The 18531-nt window shown below is 42.3% G+C and overlaps 1 protein-coding gene across 1 annotated transcript in view; it reads right to left on the bottom strand.

Moving 5' to 3' along the window:
- Window positions 1–18531, bottom strand: part of fat4 (FAT atypical cadherin 4) — a 317517-nt gene that overhangs the window by 42786 nt on the left and 256200 nt on the right. Inside the window, 1 exon segment of the mRNA XM_080193732.1 lies at window positions 6328–6635. Coding sequence (XP_080049858.1) covers window positions 6328–6635 — 308 coding nt within the window.

Genomic DNA, 18531 nt, shown 5'->3' with positions numbered 1-18531 from the left:
GCTGTTCTATCCTTAATACGGCAGAAGTCCCAACATTGATATTAGAGATAGAGCTGTCCAATTAGAATGAATACCTTTGATTGTTTGCTTTGCTTCTCATTATTTGGCCGCTTTATTATCTAGTTTACAAATTCTTTCTTTATCCTAAAAGAACTTGTCTTTACTATAAAATTCTTCATTAATTGCTTTCTAAAAGTCAAGGTCTGAAATATGCAGCAAATAAGCCTCTTACAGGAAAAGCACCAGGCATAAATAAAAATTAGATGCCAAACTAGTGAAGCTATAACATCTTGGAAGCAGCATGTAATAATCAGAGCTAAGCAATTTCACAACAGATGAATCAGATCCAAATTTTCTTGTCCAGGTTTAACATCCCAGAAATTAAACAGTTCGTGAGAGGAGGAGGTTCCACAAATATCCCTATCCTCAATGATGGGAAAAGCCCAGCACATCAGTACAAAAGACAAGGCTGCAACATTACAATCCATCTTCATCCAGAAGCAGAGAGTGAATGATCCTCCTGTTGTCCCCAGCAGCAATCTTCAGACAACTGGTTTCAGTCCTAGTGATATCAAGAAATGGCTGACGGCACTGGATATAGCCAAAGCTGTGGGCCCTTTTCAGCAACAGCCTTCTTAGTTGAGCTGTTTTAGTACAGCGATCCATGCTGCCATCCATCCAACAATGTGGAAGATTGCCCATGTACGTCCTGCCCACAAAAAGCACGACAAATCCAATCTGGCCAATAATTGCCCATCAGTCTATTCTTGCCCCAGGGGTCGGTGCTGGGGCCTCAGCTATTTACCATTTATTTAGATGATCTGGAGGAGGGAACCGAGTGTATGGTGTTGAAATTTGCTGATGACACCAAGATTGGTGGAACGGCAAATTGTGCGGAGGGTATGGAGAGTCTACAGAAGGATCTAGATAGGCTGGGCAAATGGGCCAGGAAATGGCAAATGGAATTTAATGTTGGCAAGTGCGAGGTGGTCCACTTTGGTAGGAATAATGGTAGGAAGGATTATTACTTACGTGGAGAAAAACTGCAGCAGGCGGCGGTGCAGAGGGACCTCGGGGTCCTTGTGCATGAGTCGCAAAAACCCAGCTTGCAGGTGCAGCAGGCGGTCAGGAAGGCGAATGGGATGCTGGCCTTCATAGCGAGGGGGATTGAATATAAAAGTAGGGAGGTCTTGCTGCGGCTGTATAGGGCATTGGCGAGGCCGCAGCTGGAGTACTGTGTGCAGTATTGGGCGCCGTACTTACGCAAGGATATTTTGGCCTTGGAGGGAGTGCAGAGGAGGTTTACTAGGCTGATGCTGGAGTTGAGGGGGTTGAGCTATGAGGAGAGGCTGAATAAACTAGGCTTGTACTCGTTAGAGTTTAGAAGAATGAGGGGAGATCTCATTGAGACGTATAAGATGACGAATGGGAATGGATAGGATAGAGGTGGAGAGACTCTTCCCGCTCAGAAAGGACAGTAGGACTAGGGGGCACAGCCTCAAGATAAAGGGGGGGCGGTTTAGAACGGAGTTGAGGAAGAATTTCTTCACTCAAAGGGTGGTGAATCTCTGGAATTCTCTGCCCGTTGAAGTGGTGGAGGCTACCTCGCTAAATATTTTTAAGACGCGGGTTGATGGGTTTTTGATAAGAGAGGGGATTAAGGGTTATGGGGAGAGGGCGGGAATGTGGAACTGAGCCACGACAGATCAGCCATGATCTTATTGAATGGCGGGGCAGGCTCGAAGGGCTAGATGGCCTACTCCTGCTCCTATTTCTTATGTTCTTATGTTCTTAATCATGTGCAAAGTGATTGAAGGAGATGGTGACAGTGTTATCAAGTGGCACTTGCTAATAAGAACCGATGCACTGATGCTCAGTCTTGGTTCCACCAGAACCACCAAGCTCCAGACCTCATTTCAGCCTTGCTTCAAACATGGACAAAAGAGCTGCATTCTAACTGTGAAATGAGATTGACTGCTCTTGACATGAAGGCAGCATTTAATTGACTGTGCAATTAAGGAGAAAACTGAAGTCAATGGGAATCAGTAAAAAAGCTTTTCAATGGTCGAAGTCATACCTCCATTAAAGGAAGATGGTTGTGGTTGTTAGAGGCCTATCATCTCATTCCAGGACATCACTGCAGAAGTTCCTAAGGGTACTATCCTTGGCTTAATCACCTTCAGTTGCTGCACCAATAACCTTCTTTCCACCATAAGTTCAGAAATGGGATGTTCGCTGATGACTGCACAATGTTTGGCTCTATTCAGGATTCCTCAAAGTGAAACAGTCTGTGCCTTCATGCAGAAAATCTGGACAACGTTCATGCTTGGGAAGTAACATTCATGCCACACAAGTGCCAGGCAATAACTATCTTCCTGTAACATTCAACCATCAATGAATTCCCTATCATCAGCACTGACCAGAAAATTAACTGGATTAGCCATATAAAATATGTGGTGACAATAGGAGGTCAGAAGCTAGGAATTCTGCAGTGAACAAATCATCTGCTGACTCCCCAAAGCCTGTCTACCATCTACAAGGCACAAGTTGGGAGAATGATAGAATACTTACTACGTGCCTGGATGAGTGTGGCTGCATCAACACTCAAAAAGCCTGACACCATCAGTGTCTTTCTTGATCAGTACCCACTGTTGCTGGATCAAAAATCTGCAACTCTGTTCCCAACAGCACTTTGGGTGTACCTACACCTTATGTACTACATCATATCAAGAGAGCCATTAAAAATGGGCAACAAATGCTGGCTTTGTTAATGATATCCACATCTCATGAACAGCAGAAAAAAGTACTGTTACATTCTTAAAATATTCCAATATTATTGTCAGGCATGACCTGCCTTTTGTAAATGTGAAAGAGCTCAGAAATATTGCATTTACTCTTCTTAAAAGCTCTCATTAAAATCCTAGTTTCCTGGGCTTGCTTGTTCTAAAAATCACACCATTGTGATGCCAGACAGTTTGACCAAGTTTGTCACACAGTATCTACTGCATTTTGTAAAAAAGTTTGTCAATAAATACAATATATTTGGATTTCCCAAAGGCATTCAAAAAGGTCCACACAAAAGGTCAGTATGCCGATAAGGATTCATGGAGTTGGGATGGAACATGGATACAGGAGGATTGGTTAATGAGCAGAAAGATTTCAGGATAAATGGGGCATTTTCAAGTTGGTAGATTATAACTAATGGAATGCTGCAAGGATCAGTACTGGAACCCCAGCTATTTACAACTTGTATAGTGATTTGAACAGAGATAGAGGGTAACGCATCCAAGTTTGCTGATGATACAAAACAAGATGGCAATGTAATCTGTGGGGGAAAACATAGGGGCTGCAGAATACTATGGGCAAGTTAATTAAATGGGCAACAAGACGGCAGATGGAGTGTGAAGTTGTGCAGATCACTTTGGTAATAATAGGAAAGTAATTTTTTTAAATAGTGTTTTAAAACTTCTAAATGTTGATGTTCAAACGGACTTGGGTGTACCTTTACATTTACATGCAAATACAACAAGCAATTAAGGAAGCAAATGGCAAGATGGTTTTTATTGTCAGGGGACTGGAGTTTAAGAACAAGGAAGTTTTGGAACAATTGTACAGGGTATTGAATATCATCAAAAAGGCAACAAGGTTGGAGTGGTCACATTCTAAGGCAAGAAAACTTGCTGAAGGAGGTGACTGAAGAAAGATTCGGGGATGTAAACCAAGAGGGAGAAAGAAAACTTCACAACTTGAAATTAAAAAGTAGAGTTCTGGAAGACTGAGAGGTGTGGAAAAATAAGCAGAGCCCTTAGGAAGATCACTGTTGCATAGTTGGAACAGTGGAAGGTTCAATATATTGGTTCCTGCATTGAGAGGGTTATCTTATGTTTTGAAGGTCAGTTAATTGGGTCTACACTCTACAGCATTTAGAAACGTGACAGGTAATCTCACTGAACTATATACAGCTGTGTAGGGGTTTGACTGGCTGGACACAGAGGTTGTCACCCTGGTTGGGTATCTAGACCACATGGGCATAGCCTCAGGATGAGAAATCAATTATTCAGGACTGAGATGAGGAGAAATTTCTTTTCTTGGTGAATTGTGAATCTTTTGGATTCTCTATTCCAGAGGATTCTGGATGCTCCATTGTTGAATATACTCAAGACGGTGATAGATTTTTGATCTGAGGTGGGCAGCACGATGGCACAGTATTACTGCCTCACAGTGCCAGGGACCCAGGTTCAATTCCAGCATTGGGTGATTGTGTGAAGTTTGCATGTCCTCCCCGTACCTGCGTGGGTTTCCTCTGGGCGCTCTAGTTTCCTTCCACAGTCTAAAGATGTGCAAGTTAGGTGCACTGGCCATGCTAAATTGCCCCTCAGTAGTGGAAATTAGCAGGGTAAATATGTAGGGTTACAGGGATTGTTGTTGATGCAGGCTCAATGGGTTGAATGGCCTCCTTCTGCACTATGATTTCAGAGGAATTAAGAGGCTTCTATGATCTCAGAGGAATTAAGAGGTGTGAGGAAATGGAGTTGAGACAGAAGATCAGTCACAAGTGCACTGAATGGCAAGGGGTTACTTGGCCTTTTCCTGTTTCTTACTTCTTAAGCCACATGTAGCACATCTGTGGTGGGTAAATTATTGTGTTTATGGTAGCTTTATTGCACAACTCTCTCATAGTTTTGAAAATATGGACTTGCAATGTGCTTTGCTATGGTGAGTGTCTGGAACAAGCTACCAGAGGTAGTAGTAGAGGTGGGTACAATTTTACCTTTTAAAAAGCATTTAGATAGTTACATGGGTACGATGGGTATAGAGGGATAGGGACCAAATGCAGGCAATTAGGATTAGCTTAAGGGTTTTAAAAAAAAGACGGCATGGACAAGTTGAGTCAAAGGGCCTGTTTCCATACTGTAAAACTCTATGACGCTATGACAAGTGAACACCAAGCCAAAAAAGGTGTCACCTTAGGATAGCTGACCAAAGTATGGTTAAAGTGATAGGTTTTATGATATGGAAATGTCGGTGTTGGACTGAGGTAGACACAGTAAGAAGTCTCACAGCACTAGGTCAAAATCTGATAGGTTTATTCAGTAGCACGAGCTTTTGGAGCACTGCCCCTTCAAATAATACATTAATTTACATTCCCTATGCAGTAGGAACAGCATTTTTACTGTGATAATGCTGGAAGGAGTGAATGTTTAACCTGGTGAGTGGGGTGTCATTCTCTTGCATGGTGTTGAGCTTCTTGCATGTTTTTGGGAGTTGCACTCATCCAGACCACTAGAATTATTCCATCAGATGCCAGACTTGTGCCCTTCAATAAGACGCTATTCATGATGCTTGAGTAGCTTAGTCACTGTAATATTGGAATGATTTTCAATAAACTATCACCTGAGCTGAGATAGGAAGCTCCTTAGACTTGTTGGCAGCTTAAAAGTTAAACTTGCAACCTAAACTTTAAAAATGGGTTCAGATTATGGAATATTGTTCTGTGCCTAGAATTTGTGGTGTTCTTCCTGTATTAGATATAACAGATTATAAGTAGACATTGCATAATAATCATATGGTTTAGATTTAATTGCATTTGAAAAAAGAGTAACGAGCAGAATAGCACATAAAAGAGGAATGTTTGGTGAATAGTATTTTGGATACTGTGAAGGAGCAGATTATGGCCACAACTTCTGGTCTGCCTCCTTCGATAAGCACAAGAGAGGTATTCAAACAAGTTAACTGGCATTCAATCTACATTAGCAATATAAAGTAATTGAGTGTCATGTCAAATATACCAGCAGTGTTACTTGGTACTTAACCTTTGGCACTTTTATTCAAATTGGACACTTTGTTTCGCATATTTTCCCAAGTGCAGCACGTCTTGGAGATGACCCTGATCATTGCTTGTGATTGCTTTTCATACTTCCAGGACCTCCATATAGTTTGGTTGTTCTTTTCTCTAGCCTATCATCTCACACTATACACCAGGTTCTAAGCCTTATAAATGAAGGGACATTTCTGGGCATTGCCTTGTCCATCAGCGCTTCAAGCTCCACAAGACAATAGCAATAAGTGTTTTTGTAGCTCCTAGCAAGTGGTTTAATGAGTGACACAGCACCATTATTGCAAGTTATTTTTCTCTTGGTTGGAGTGCATTTGAGATCACACAACTGAGGTCCAAATATGTGTAATGCAATGTATATGTCTGTGAGTTCACAAAAGAAAAATGTTCAAAATAATTAATTCTGATTCAAGGTACATTATGGTTCGATAAAAACAACTTAAACTCCAGGGTTTCACCAGGGAACTCAGTTCAGTGAGTTTGCTACTTACCAGTCCAGCCCGTCTAGCAACCACAGTGTGAAACTGTCCATCCGAGACCCTCTTGGTTGTCATCAGCCTGTGTGCCCCACTTCCAAGGTTGAAAGAGAATTTCATCTTGCCTTCCACTATTTCCAGTGCCAGGAACTCGGCCTTGTTTCCTGTCTGATTGTCATAGTTATACATTAACAAGGAGTTTTCTTTAATGGTGGAAAATTTGATATAGATGTAGTTATTGTTTGGATCCAAACTAGGAAACTCCATGTAAGATAGCTCTTCAAATCCATAACTGTTCAGCTCACAGTATTTCCCAAAGACACCTGAAAGAACAAAATAATTAAAATATTCAGCTTTGTCTTCATTTATTAATAGATTTTATTCCAATTATTCAAAAAAAAACAAGGGCCGGAACGTTATGGCTGTTCATGCTGGCGGGATTTTCTCATCCCGCTACAGTGAGCGGAGATTTGGTTGGGTGCCAAATTATTCGACTTTGCTGCAGTGGGAGCATGGCATGAACAGCCAGTAAGATCTTGTCCAAGGAACTGTATTACTGGAAGCTTTGCACAAACTTTGGAAGTCACAAAATAATGTCATCTATCTTTATCACCATTTTTAATGCAACTAAAGCACCTCTCCCATGGGGCAGCATGATGGCACAGTGGTTAGCAATTCTGTCAGTGCCAGGGACTGGGGTTCAATTCCTGGCTCGGGTCACTGTCCGTGCAGAGTTTGCAGGCCCTATTTTACCATTTTAATTCTAAGTGTTGGGCGGACTTGAAACTGGGAGTGTTTCAGATCTGACTTTTAGACCTGTTCTCAGGCGCCCCCATACGCACTCTGCCTGAAAAAGTATCAACAATTTACAATCATGCTGCAGAAGCCTGGGGCAGGGCTTATCAGACCCAAAACCCTGCAGCTCCGATTGGCACCTCCAATTGCACATGCGCAGAAAAAAAAAGATAGAATGTGGCTTCCCTGCCATTTCCCTCTTGGGCCGGAGCCTCCTCCTGGTCCCCACAGACATTGCTCCACCCCCACAACATTACTAACCCCCTTCTTCCACCCTCCCCACCTGATCTCAGACAGAGTGGTAGCAGACCCCCCCCCCCACACTGATCTCAGGCAGAGTGGCACCAGACTCCTTCCACTGATCTCATAAGAAGATAAGAACATAAGAAATAGGAGCAGGAGTAGGCCATCTAGCCCTTGGAGGCTGCCCCGCCATTCAATAAGATCATGGCTGATCTGAAGTGGATCAGTTCCGCTTTCCCGCTTTCTCCCCATAACCCTTAATTCCCCTCTCTATCAGAAACCTATCTACCCGTGACTTAAATATATTTAGCAAGGTAGCCTCCACCACTTCAACGGGCAGAAAATTCCATAGAATCACCACCCTTTGAGTGAAGAAGTTCCTCCTCAACTCTCAGGCAGAGTGGCAGCAGATCCCCCCTTTTCCCCCCACTAATCTCAGGCAGAATGGCAGTGGACTCCCCTCCCCTCCCACTGATCTCAAGCAGAGAGCCAGCAGATGCTCAGCACCTACTTCCTCACTAGCTGGAGCATGTGAATCGGACTTTTGTGGAGCAGGTCTGTTTCGCGCCAATTCTGGATGGGCAAATGTGATGGCAAAGCGGGAAGCGCAAGTAATGTTGGGCATGCAGCCCATTAATTCAATTTAAACGCATGCAAATATATTTAAATGGCTGTTGTGCCCGTTTCGTGCACGTTCCCGACCACAGCCATTTCTGGGCCTTGGTAAAAGGGGGAACCGGCGCAGAGGCAGGCGCATACTGTGCACTTGCCTCACGCCGATTTTGCCGAGTTTTTGCACCCGAAAACGGGCGCAACGCGATGATAAATTTGGGCCCTGCACATTCTCCCCGTCTCTGCATGGATTTCCTCCAGATGCTTCAGTTTCCTCCCACTGTCTGAAAGACATGTTCGTTAGGTGCATTGGCCATGCTAAGTTCTCCCTTAGTGCACTGGAACAGCTGCCAGAGTGTGGTGACTGGGGAATTTTCACAGTAATTTCATTACAGTGTTAATGTAAATGTACTTGTGACACTATTAAATAAACTTTAAAAGTTTAATGTATGAGACCAAAGTTTCTTGCATAGATGTTAATTTTGACAGCCAAAACTTTAGTTTTGAGCAGGAGTCAAAGTCAATAGTTCTAAAGTAAAGTTTAAAGTTTATTTATTAGTCAGAAGTAAGGCTTACATTAACACTGCAATGAAGTTACCATGAAATTCCCCTAGTCGCAACAGTCCGGCGCTTGTTTGGATCAATGCACCTAACCAGCATGTCTTTCAGCATATGGGAGGAAACAGCAGCACCTGGAAGAAAGCCACGCAGACATGGGGAGAACATGCAAACTCCATATAGACAGTGACCCAAGCTGGGAATTGAACCCGGGACCCTTGTGCTGTGAGGCAGCAGTGCTAAGCACTGTGTTACCTTGCCGCCAGTTCTTATAATGAATTTCTATTATTTCTCCTCCCCAAAACCCACATTGTGATTTTTATATCAAAATGAATGCTCAGAACCAGTCACATTAAAAACAGAAACACTCCTAAGATTGCAATTTCTTAAATCTGTTGTGCCTAATTGCACAAATGATGGTTTGACAGTTTCAAACTAAGTTTCATAACATCAGTGAGGTAAAGAAGGATTTAAAAGCGGCTGATGATTTTACTTATGCACATCCCTTCGACTTTGATTGTTTCTGCTGATATCTGCCAGTTTTACATCAGTTTTTATGTTAGAATATATGCTGATGATATTCTCAGGAAATTTCAGCGCAGGTTGCCATTGACAAGTTGAAGGTACACCAGCATAACGTTTGGTGGAAGTCAGATGAAGCAAATTCCAACCCAAAATAGATTAACAAAACCAGCTTCTGGAACTAGTCTAGCAGAGGAGGGGCTACTTCATGTACATGTTTGGATAAAGGAATTGTGATCCTCTGCCGTAGTGAAATAAAAACAGAAAATGCTGGAAGTGTGTGACTAATCCATCCTTGATGAAGGGAGCTACCTCAAAACTTATCCCATTTTTCTCTTTTCATACACTGCTTGGCCTTCCACTGTCAGCATGTTGAGTTTTTACATCAGGTTGTTAATGCTTTTCTTATCTCTTCTGCATTTGTGGATTAATACGAAGGAATATGAAAAATTACTATTTTATTTCATTTAATAATTAGTCCTGTAGAATGGTCATATGGATGTGAAATTTTAACTCTGTTTCTTGCTCTACAAATACCAGACCTGCTGAGTTTATCTAGCATGTTTAATTTTAATTTCACATTTCCATCATCCACAGTATTGTGATTTTGTTCAAAGGGAAGCAGTAGTTTACTCAGCATCAATAACAAACACCTTCACAACATCCAGTGCCAACCCCTACAGATTTCACCAACATTTATAAACTCCTCCAACAGGCAATCACCTGTAAGTTAGGTAATGATGCCTTTAATTAGCGCTGATGGGAGGGGTATCTTGTTGCTGACTGTAAGTTCAACTATGTGTATTTAAAAAGGGGTGTTAACTATAGTGATTCTGAACCTTTTCAGTAACATGGCACACCTCCACGAGACAAGCAATTCCACGGCATATCCACTGCCCCCGCCCCAGCCAAATCAATGCTCACAAATGCCATATTCCCCACGGAACTCCAGAACTGGAAGCCTACCCCCACTGCCAGAGACACGGCATCCATCTGCCACACAGAAACCCTTCACGGTTCACCCGTTAACTGAAACATAATTCCGAGGCAAATTGTGTACAGTCTCTACATTCACTGTATTTAACTAACACAGGTCAGTCTGTGCACACGTTCACCAATCTGCAAACAATTTCCGTAGCAGACTCAGAACAGTAATGTTCTGCAGATTAAACCCTCCACCTGAGGAACGACCACTCCTAACGACCGCCGCCACCACCCCACCTGCCTCGGCAAACCCAATGTAACCCCTGCATCTCCCACATACCTTGAGTAGGGTGTGTGGGTAACAAGACTTGAACCACCCTGTAACAGACAGACTGGGGATACTGCCCAACGAAGCTGTGCAGATTCTCACCAAAATTCCTGGTTGGTGCACCCAGGTGTGCCTCCCAATTCAGCTAAACAACATCCACATCTACAGCAAAGAAGTAAAAGCATCGCCCACATTCCCAACTTTTTTGTTTAACCTTCACAAAGCAAAGGGGGGATACTGCACAACAAAGCACAGGGAACTCTGACAAGCTGCACCCGGGGCATTCTTCAATGTCTGCAAGCTGACAATGGATATTAGCAAAAGGAGAAGTCAACCCACCAGCCAATCCCCAATCAATGCAGGGGACATATACGGAGACACACCAGAACCACATGCCTGTAAATAATGAGAGTATTGCTCTCGTAGTTCAAAAAAAAATCCTGATAGCAATGGTTACAAACAAGCCCACACTCCCACCTCCCCAATCTATATCCTCTATTGACCCTCCCCTCAAGCCAGTGGCACATCCGCACAAACACAACTGTCAGACCGTACCAATTCCTGACCAACGTGGGAACTGTTCATGAGCGTTGCCCAGTGCCTCTGCACCGATCCAGCAGGGGCCTCCTGCTACAAGAGAAAGACTCCAGAAAACAAAATACCAGATGCAATCCAAAGTGCAGCAGGCAAACATAAGAACATAAGAAATAGGAGCAGGAGTAGGCCATCTAGCCCTTCGAGCCTGCCCCGCCATTCAATGAGATCATGGCTGATCTGTCGTGTCTCAGTTCCACATTCCCGCCCTCTCCCCATAACCCTTAATCCCCTCGCTTATCAAAAACCCGCGTCTTAAAAATATTTAGCGAGGCAGCCTCCACCACCTCAACGGGCAGAAAATTCCAGAGATTCACCACCCTTTGAGTGAAGAAGTTCCTCCTCAACTCCATTCTAAACCGCCCCCCCTTTATCTTGAGACTATGCCCCCGAGTCCTACTGTCCTTTCTGAGCGGGAAGAGCCTCTCCACCTCTATCCTATCCCTCCCATTCATCATCTTATACGCCTCAATGAAATCTCCCCTTATTCTTCTAAACTCTAACGAGTACAAGCCTAGTTTATTCAGCCTCTCCTCATAGCTCAACCCCCTCAACTCCGGTATCAGCCTAGTAAACCTCCTCTGCACTCCCTCCAAGGCCAAAATATCCTTGCGTAAGTGCGGCGACCAAAACTGCACACAAAGGCACAACAACCATGAATCAATCCCAATGCAACCAGACAAACCGGAATCGGGGTCAAAAATCCAGATTGGAGATGAGATGTAGCAGTTGCATGGTTGAGACGGTGCTCTGCTACAGCTCCAGCTGGCTTCACAAACTGGCATCTGCAGCTAACACCACGTCAACACATATAAGAACAGGTCAATGCTCATCCCCACTTGACTGTTCAAAACCACAAATCCAGCTGCACTGGAGAAGAACATCTCCATGCCCAACTCCTCTCTGTCCCCACAACAATACATCCAGCTCCACCACTGCACAACCTCACCATAGTAAAAAGTCTGACAACACCAGGTTTTAGTCCAACCTATTTATTTGATAATATACTCGCAAGCTTTCGAGGGGTTACCCTCTTCGTCAGGTGAATGGAGTCACCTGACGAAGAGGGTAACCCCTCGAAAGCTTGCGAGTATATTATCAAATAAATAGGTTGGACTAAAACCTGGTGTTGTCAGACTTTTTACTGTGTTTACGCCAGTCCAACGCCGGCATACCCACATCACAACCTCACCATGCCAGGGCCAGGAGCCTGGCCCACAACCCAGCAACGGGCCGCGGCACAACAGTGCACTGTGGCACATCAGTTGAAAACCACTGAACTACAGTAACTCAGATGCTGTGTTTCGGATGTCAAATTAGCGTTAGATACTGATCTATGTCACTATTTGTCTACTCTATGTACTTCTGACACAAGCATGTTACACCCACACTTATGCAATCAACAGCAGCATTCAAGTGAATCATGCTGCAAGTAAGTGCAACCAGCATGTGCATAGTTTTTCTCCCTAATTTGGCACCTATAGTACCAAGGCCACTGGCCTCAACTGATTTTTTACAGCTCTTTTGTTACTATTTGTGAGGTGTGAGGAACAAGACATTTATACTTGCATCAGACTATGTAAAGATTCTTTAAACTGTACAAGACAGACTGCAGAGAATGAGATCTAATGAGTGATTTATTTCGGAAAAAGCAGAGAAATATTAGTGCTAGTCTCAGTCTCAGTCTCAGAACACTTTAAAAAATTAAACACTGGGAAAGGATTATCATTAACTTTAATGCCCTTCATCTGAATTCCACTGATTTTGCAAAAGCAAATAAGGTTGCTAGGAATTGTTCTGGTTGCTATGCACAGAGATTTTATAGATGTATCTGCTTGGCATTCCCAGCAAAATTACAGACTTACTCTAAAAGCATGTGTTTACAATTTCAAGCAGAGGAAATCCTCATGAACAAAGATATAATATTCGTACATATAGCACCCAGAGGTATTCTCGATCCCACAATTTTCTTTGGTCAGTTCTCACTGGAGCAGCACTTTGGATAAGATACTGAGTCTGACCACGTGAAAGAACTGCAAACATACAAGCCTGAACTTTTACGCAGACAGAGGTTCTCCATCTGCACTGTCAGCGGATGCCAAAATCTTTTCCTCTATCATTTCAGAGATGGGGCGGGGGGTGGTCAGGATGGGTTCAAAATTGCACATCCACGGTTTACGCAGTTAGTTGCCCACATAATTGGTGCTGCCGCTGCTCATGATTTTGGGTGAGATAGGTGTCTGGAACTGGTAATGTGCAAATTAAATCTGATTGGAACAGAACAAAACCTTGTACATTTATTTGGATGGAAGGTGTGGTAATATAATCAGGGTCTAGTTTTAAGGCTGATTAAATTGGATATCCTAAATTAAAGAATTGGAGATATTAAAATCAAACACCTTGGGCAGGCCAGACTTGATGGAAGCCAAATAAACAAGGACAAGGGACATATCTGGGCCTGGCCCACCTATCACCCATTAAGGATATTGCACTCTACTGAGACTCAGCAGGAGATCATCGCACCCCATTGAAATGCACCGGCCTATTGTTAGAAGCCCAGATCAAGCCAGACTTTCTGTCACCTAGAATTCCTGCAGTTTCCTTATCTAGCAACAGGTTAGATGTAAGCAACGCCATGGAGGTGGACACCTGGGAGCGGGCCCTGGTGTCCTGTCAGGCAGACATCAAGAAACGCACTGGACATTGGGACCCCCTCCGAAGACCTCATTGACTGGAAGCCAGAGAAGTTTCTGCAAAGGCAGGCAAGCAGGGGGATAAAGGTACGCAACTCAGACACACCAGCAGCAAAGACTTGACGAGGGAGGTGACCGTGACCATCCAGTAGACTGACCAAAGGACAAAGGAAGGAAGAAGCTGCCATTGAGACTCACCTTCGTGACGACAGACCAGAAGGACTCAGAATTGGGCCTGCAGTTTAACCAAACCATCTTTGTGGATATTATACTTGAATCTGGGATATCCTCTTGTTTTATGCAGGTAGTTTAAGGGTTAATAGTGTTATTATTATTAAACTTTTACTTGTGTTTGTTCTTTGTCCTTCTTGCAAATAAAGGCACCGGAGTAAAACCGTTGAGTAAGCAGACTGGTCAAAAGTATCTGAGAATTAAAGGTACAACACAGGGTACTCTTTTAAAGAGGTAAGGTGCTCTTTGGTAGAAGTATAGTGTCCTTTGGGATTGTTAAAAGTAGACATGAATGTGTATAAAAAGTGCATTAACGCATTAAGTTGTCATAGAACTGTCATGCTGAACCATCCAAACATTTTGGAATTGCCAAAGATCATTGGGATTGTTAACATTGGGATTCAAATAAAAAAAATAGTGGTTTTAAAAAAAAGCTTCCTATTTTACTTGTCTGTTGATATAAGCCTAAGAGTTATTTTGAGATTTGTGTGTATGAAGGATTTTATAATCTATCATTATCATCATGGGGTGCATGTTGAATGTGCAGTTTGGTCAATAGATCAAGTGATAATAGAATGAAGATGTTTGTTTTCATAAGAGATCAATTTAAATAATTTAAATGTATTAAAAGTTTTTATCAGTGTTTATTTAAGTAGTGATGTCATCAATAAACAAATAACTAACTATTTTTTGTCAGCATGTCTCTTAATGTACGCCCAAAGTGGATACAGTTGACATTGACATGAAGGGGATAAGGATAAAGAATAATGTTTGGAGCGTGGCTTGGCTTACCATGGCTGAGCTGGCTTAGGGGCTGTAAAGATCCATGGGGATGAATGGAGGACATGGGTTGACATAGAGGCAAGAAGGGCTGTAGGATGGGTTGAGGCGTATGTAGGGGCTGGTAGAGCATAAAGAGGCATACAGGTCATGAGGGGCCATGAAAGTTGGGTAGAGAGCATTGGGTGTGTGGATCCTTTTGGAAGTGGGTACAGAGGCAAAGGTTTGCATAGAGGGTATGGAATGTGAAAAGGCAGGCGTTAGAAGTCACAACTTCTTGGCCTCTTTCTCTTGGGTCAGGTCTGCTGAGGCAGGACATGTCCTGACTCTGTACAACCCACCTGGCAGCAAAAATCCGGGCCTAAATTTGAAATGTTAAGATTGCTAAAACATCCTGGTCTGTGACTTCTACTGATATTAATTCAGTTCTCATCCACAGTAATTCACTCTAGTCAATTCCTTCATCATCTTATTAATATACCACTGTTTGAATAAAAATCGTTTAAAAATGTCAGATTCCAGAAGAAAAATAGGATAAAGCTTTTCAACTTGAATCTTGAAATACTATTGTTGGGAGTTTCCTATTAATGGTTTCAATCCCTCAAAAAATTGTGTGCAGCAAAATTCTCTTTTTTTTGATAAGCTCTGATATATAATGATGCCAACTGCGTTACCACCGACAATGGCGACTGCGTTACCACCGACAATGGCGACTGTTTTGCCATAGACAATGGCAACTATATTACCATGGACGATGTCAACTGTGTTACCATGGACAATGTCAACTGTGTTACCATGGACAATGTCAACTGTGTTACCATGGACAATGTCAACTGTGTTACCATGGACAATGTCAACTGTGTTACCATGGACAATGTCAACTGTGTTACCATGGACAATGTCAACTGTATCACCATGGACAATGTCAACTGTATCACCATGGACAATGCCAACTGTATCACCATGGACAATGCCAACTGTATCACCATGGACAATGCCAACTGTACCACCATGGACAATGCCAACTGTATCACCATGGACAATGCCAACTGTATCACCATGGACAATGCCAACTGTATCACCATGGACAATGAAAATTATATTACCATGACAATGCCAACTATATTACCATGAAGGATGTCAACTGTGTTACCATGGACAATGTCAACTGTATCACCATGGACAATGCCAACTGTATCACCATGGATAATACCAACTGCATTAGCATGGACAATGCCATCTGTTTTTAATCAGTATGACATAACGCAAGAAGTTGCGTACTAACGACTGGTCTTTTTGCTTCCACATTCACCCACTGAGTCATAAAAACAGCAAGTGATTTCCAAGTTCAAATTTTGTTTTGCGTAGAGTAGTCTGATCTCTGCCAGACAACAGGAGGGCAATGCCAGCTGTGTTACCATGGACAATGCCAACTGTTACCATGGACAATGCCAACTGTATCACCATGGACAACGAAAACTGTGTCACCATGGATAATGAAAACTGTATTATCATGGAACATTACACAGCACTCTTGCATATTGTACTGATATAGCAAAATATTTACTCTTCTTTTCCAATAATTAAGAGAATATTTAAGTATTGCAATGTTTCATCTCTGAAATTTGGATTCAGAAAAGTTAAGAGAAAACTCTGTCCCGTCCCAGCCTCCTCTCATGTGGAAACTGTAATAGTATACATCGTACTTGTGACACTCCAGTGCATGGGCTGCCAAAAAGTAATATTTAACTGTCTCAAATGTTTCTGGAAATTCTTGCATGAAAGTTTTGCATGCACACTGCGGTAGTGAAAAGGGCAGAACACAGCTGTCTATTCCTTTGGCCCTGCTGTTTTAAATTATCTACTTCACGAGGTGGCAGCAATCACAACAACAAACTCAAAATCTGTGGTTATGATTTTATTTGGCATTTTATAACAAAAGGAAGAACTGTTGAGGCCCTCTCGGCCATCTACCAAACTGCCTGGAATCCTAATAGTGTTACCCTTGGTCAGAACATGCTGAGAAATTCTAAAGAAGACCGCTGTGCAATGAAAGTTTGAAAGAAAGCTTTCAAATGCAGACTTCTACCTTGAAACTAAAGATACATGGTGGTGAATCTCAAAGGCCGTTCAATTTTAACTGGACCTTTGATAGAATGCATCCAAGTCAACTTTATCTTTCCTGATTACCAACTTCCAAACCCCCAAAAACCCTAGTTCTTCGAATCCTATTCACAGCCCCTGGCTGTCAAGCATCAAACCCTTCCATGTTGCTAAGCCTTTCTGAAGCATGTTTTGAGGTTGGTAACATACCCTTCTGATTAAAAAGAACCCTCTTCATGTTTGTTTCTTTCTCTTTCCTGCCGATAAACCTTTTGAGCTACTTCCACTCCTTAAAGGTATTTCAGTTCCTTTATGTGTTAATGGTCCTTTCTAGTCTGTAAACCTTACACACCAGTAGCAGATAACTTTGGGCCAACACCTCCTTATACAGGTTTTTCCCACTCTTTTTCATTATCCCAACTCACTGCACTCGACATCCTTGCAATTCTTCTTTCTATCCTGTTTGACTGTTCCTATCCACAATAGCTTTGTCCCTCTCCCTCCCATCTCATTCCAGCTGTCCTCCTCTTGCCTCTCCCTCATTTCCTCTTTTACAGCTTGGCATAAGTTCACCCTCTAAAACCAACTTGAACTGAATACTGCACCTGATACCTGTGTGCAATGCTGTGAGATTGTGACTAATAACCTCATCAGTATCATAGCAGTGTGTGCATTTCAGTGGTAATTCTCCGTTCAGGCGATGATCAAATTGGCAATTGAGTATTAGCAGTTGTTTTACACTCTGTTCGACTGCCCTCTGCAGTGATTCCACGAAAGAACAATTGCGTGGGGAATGAAATGGTCTGTAAATTTGCTGTTGCCCATGTTGTATTACCACTGAAGTCAAAGTTGACTCTCATTTAAAGAAATGAGGCAGCTGATACCTGAATGGAGCAGATGCAAGTTATGTAAGTATTTTGAGATTGTAGAATTGCTATTTGTGATGTGTAGAAGGTTTGCACAATTTATCTGCCTAATGACTCCACTCAGGCTGTTTAAACCATTTTCTCACAAAAAAATGAGGGTTTTCCTTAATCCAATTTCTATACTTCTTGGGGCATTTCTCACAATGAAATTGCTATATAAATGTAAGTTATTTTGTTGACGAGAGGAGTAACATGGAATAATAATGTCCAAGAAAATGAGCAATATATAATGGCATCCAAATCCCTGGTTACTTGTATCATCTGTTTTTGTAAGTAATGATTATTACAATCAATGATCATTATTTTAAAATGAACAAGATTGTGAATTTCCTGCTAATACACATGGGTCAGAAATGGGGAATAAACTTGGGGAATGTAGCCTCTGCCTCTATTTCAGTTCTGAAGATGATCCGCCCCATTTGCACCCACATTCACCTTACGCATTATAAAATATTAAATAAGGATTGGAATGTGCAATGACTGTAATGTAAGCTTGGTGATTTATTATTACTCAGGTTTACTCAGGGGTCAGCATGGACATTTTCTCAGATACTTTCTAGACTAAATTGAGCTTTTTGGATTATACATTATGCTGATTCCTTTCAGCGCAGCCACTTGTCATGGTACATCATGCAACAAATCACTTGCTATAGACTACATTTTTTTGGTGATGATTAAAGTTTTGCTCTAATGATTCAAAAACTCTTGGGCAACAGACCTTAATGCATTCTGCCTGTCATGTATGTATTCCTTACATAATTAATAAAGAAATTGAGAATGGCACAAGGTCCTATGACAGCTTAGACTTTTTTTGCATGCTCATCAAGATAAAGTACATCAGTGCTTTGTAATGGGGCACTTCAGTACCAATATTGCTTGTACTTGGATTAGATGCTAACCATAGTAGCCT

The sequence above is a fragment of the Carcharhinus amblyrhynchos genome, chromosome 1 (genome assembly GCF_965287045.1).
Source record: "Carcharhinus amblyrhynchos chromosome 1, sCarAmb.v2.hapA, whole genome shotgun sequence".
Taxonomy (NCBI): Eukaryota; Metazoa; Chordata; class Chondrichthyes; order Carcharhiniformes; family Carcharhinidae; genus Carcharhinus; species Carcharhinus amblyrhynchos.
The sequence above is the reverse complement of the archived record's forward strand: the minus strand, read 5'-3'. Positions and strand labels throughout refer to the sequence as shown.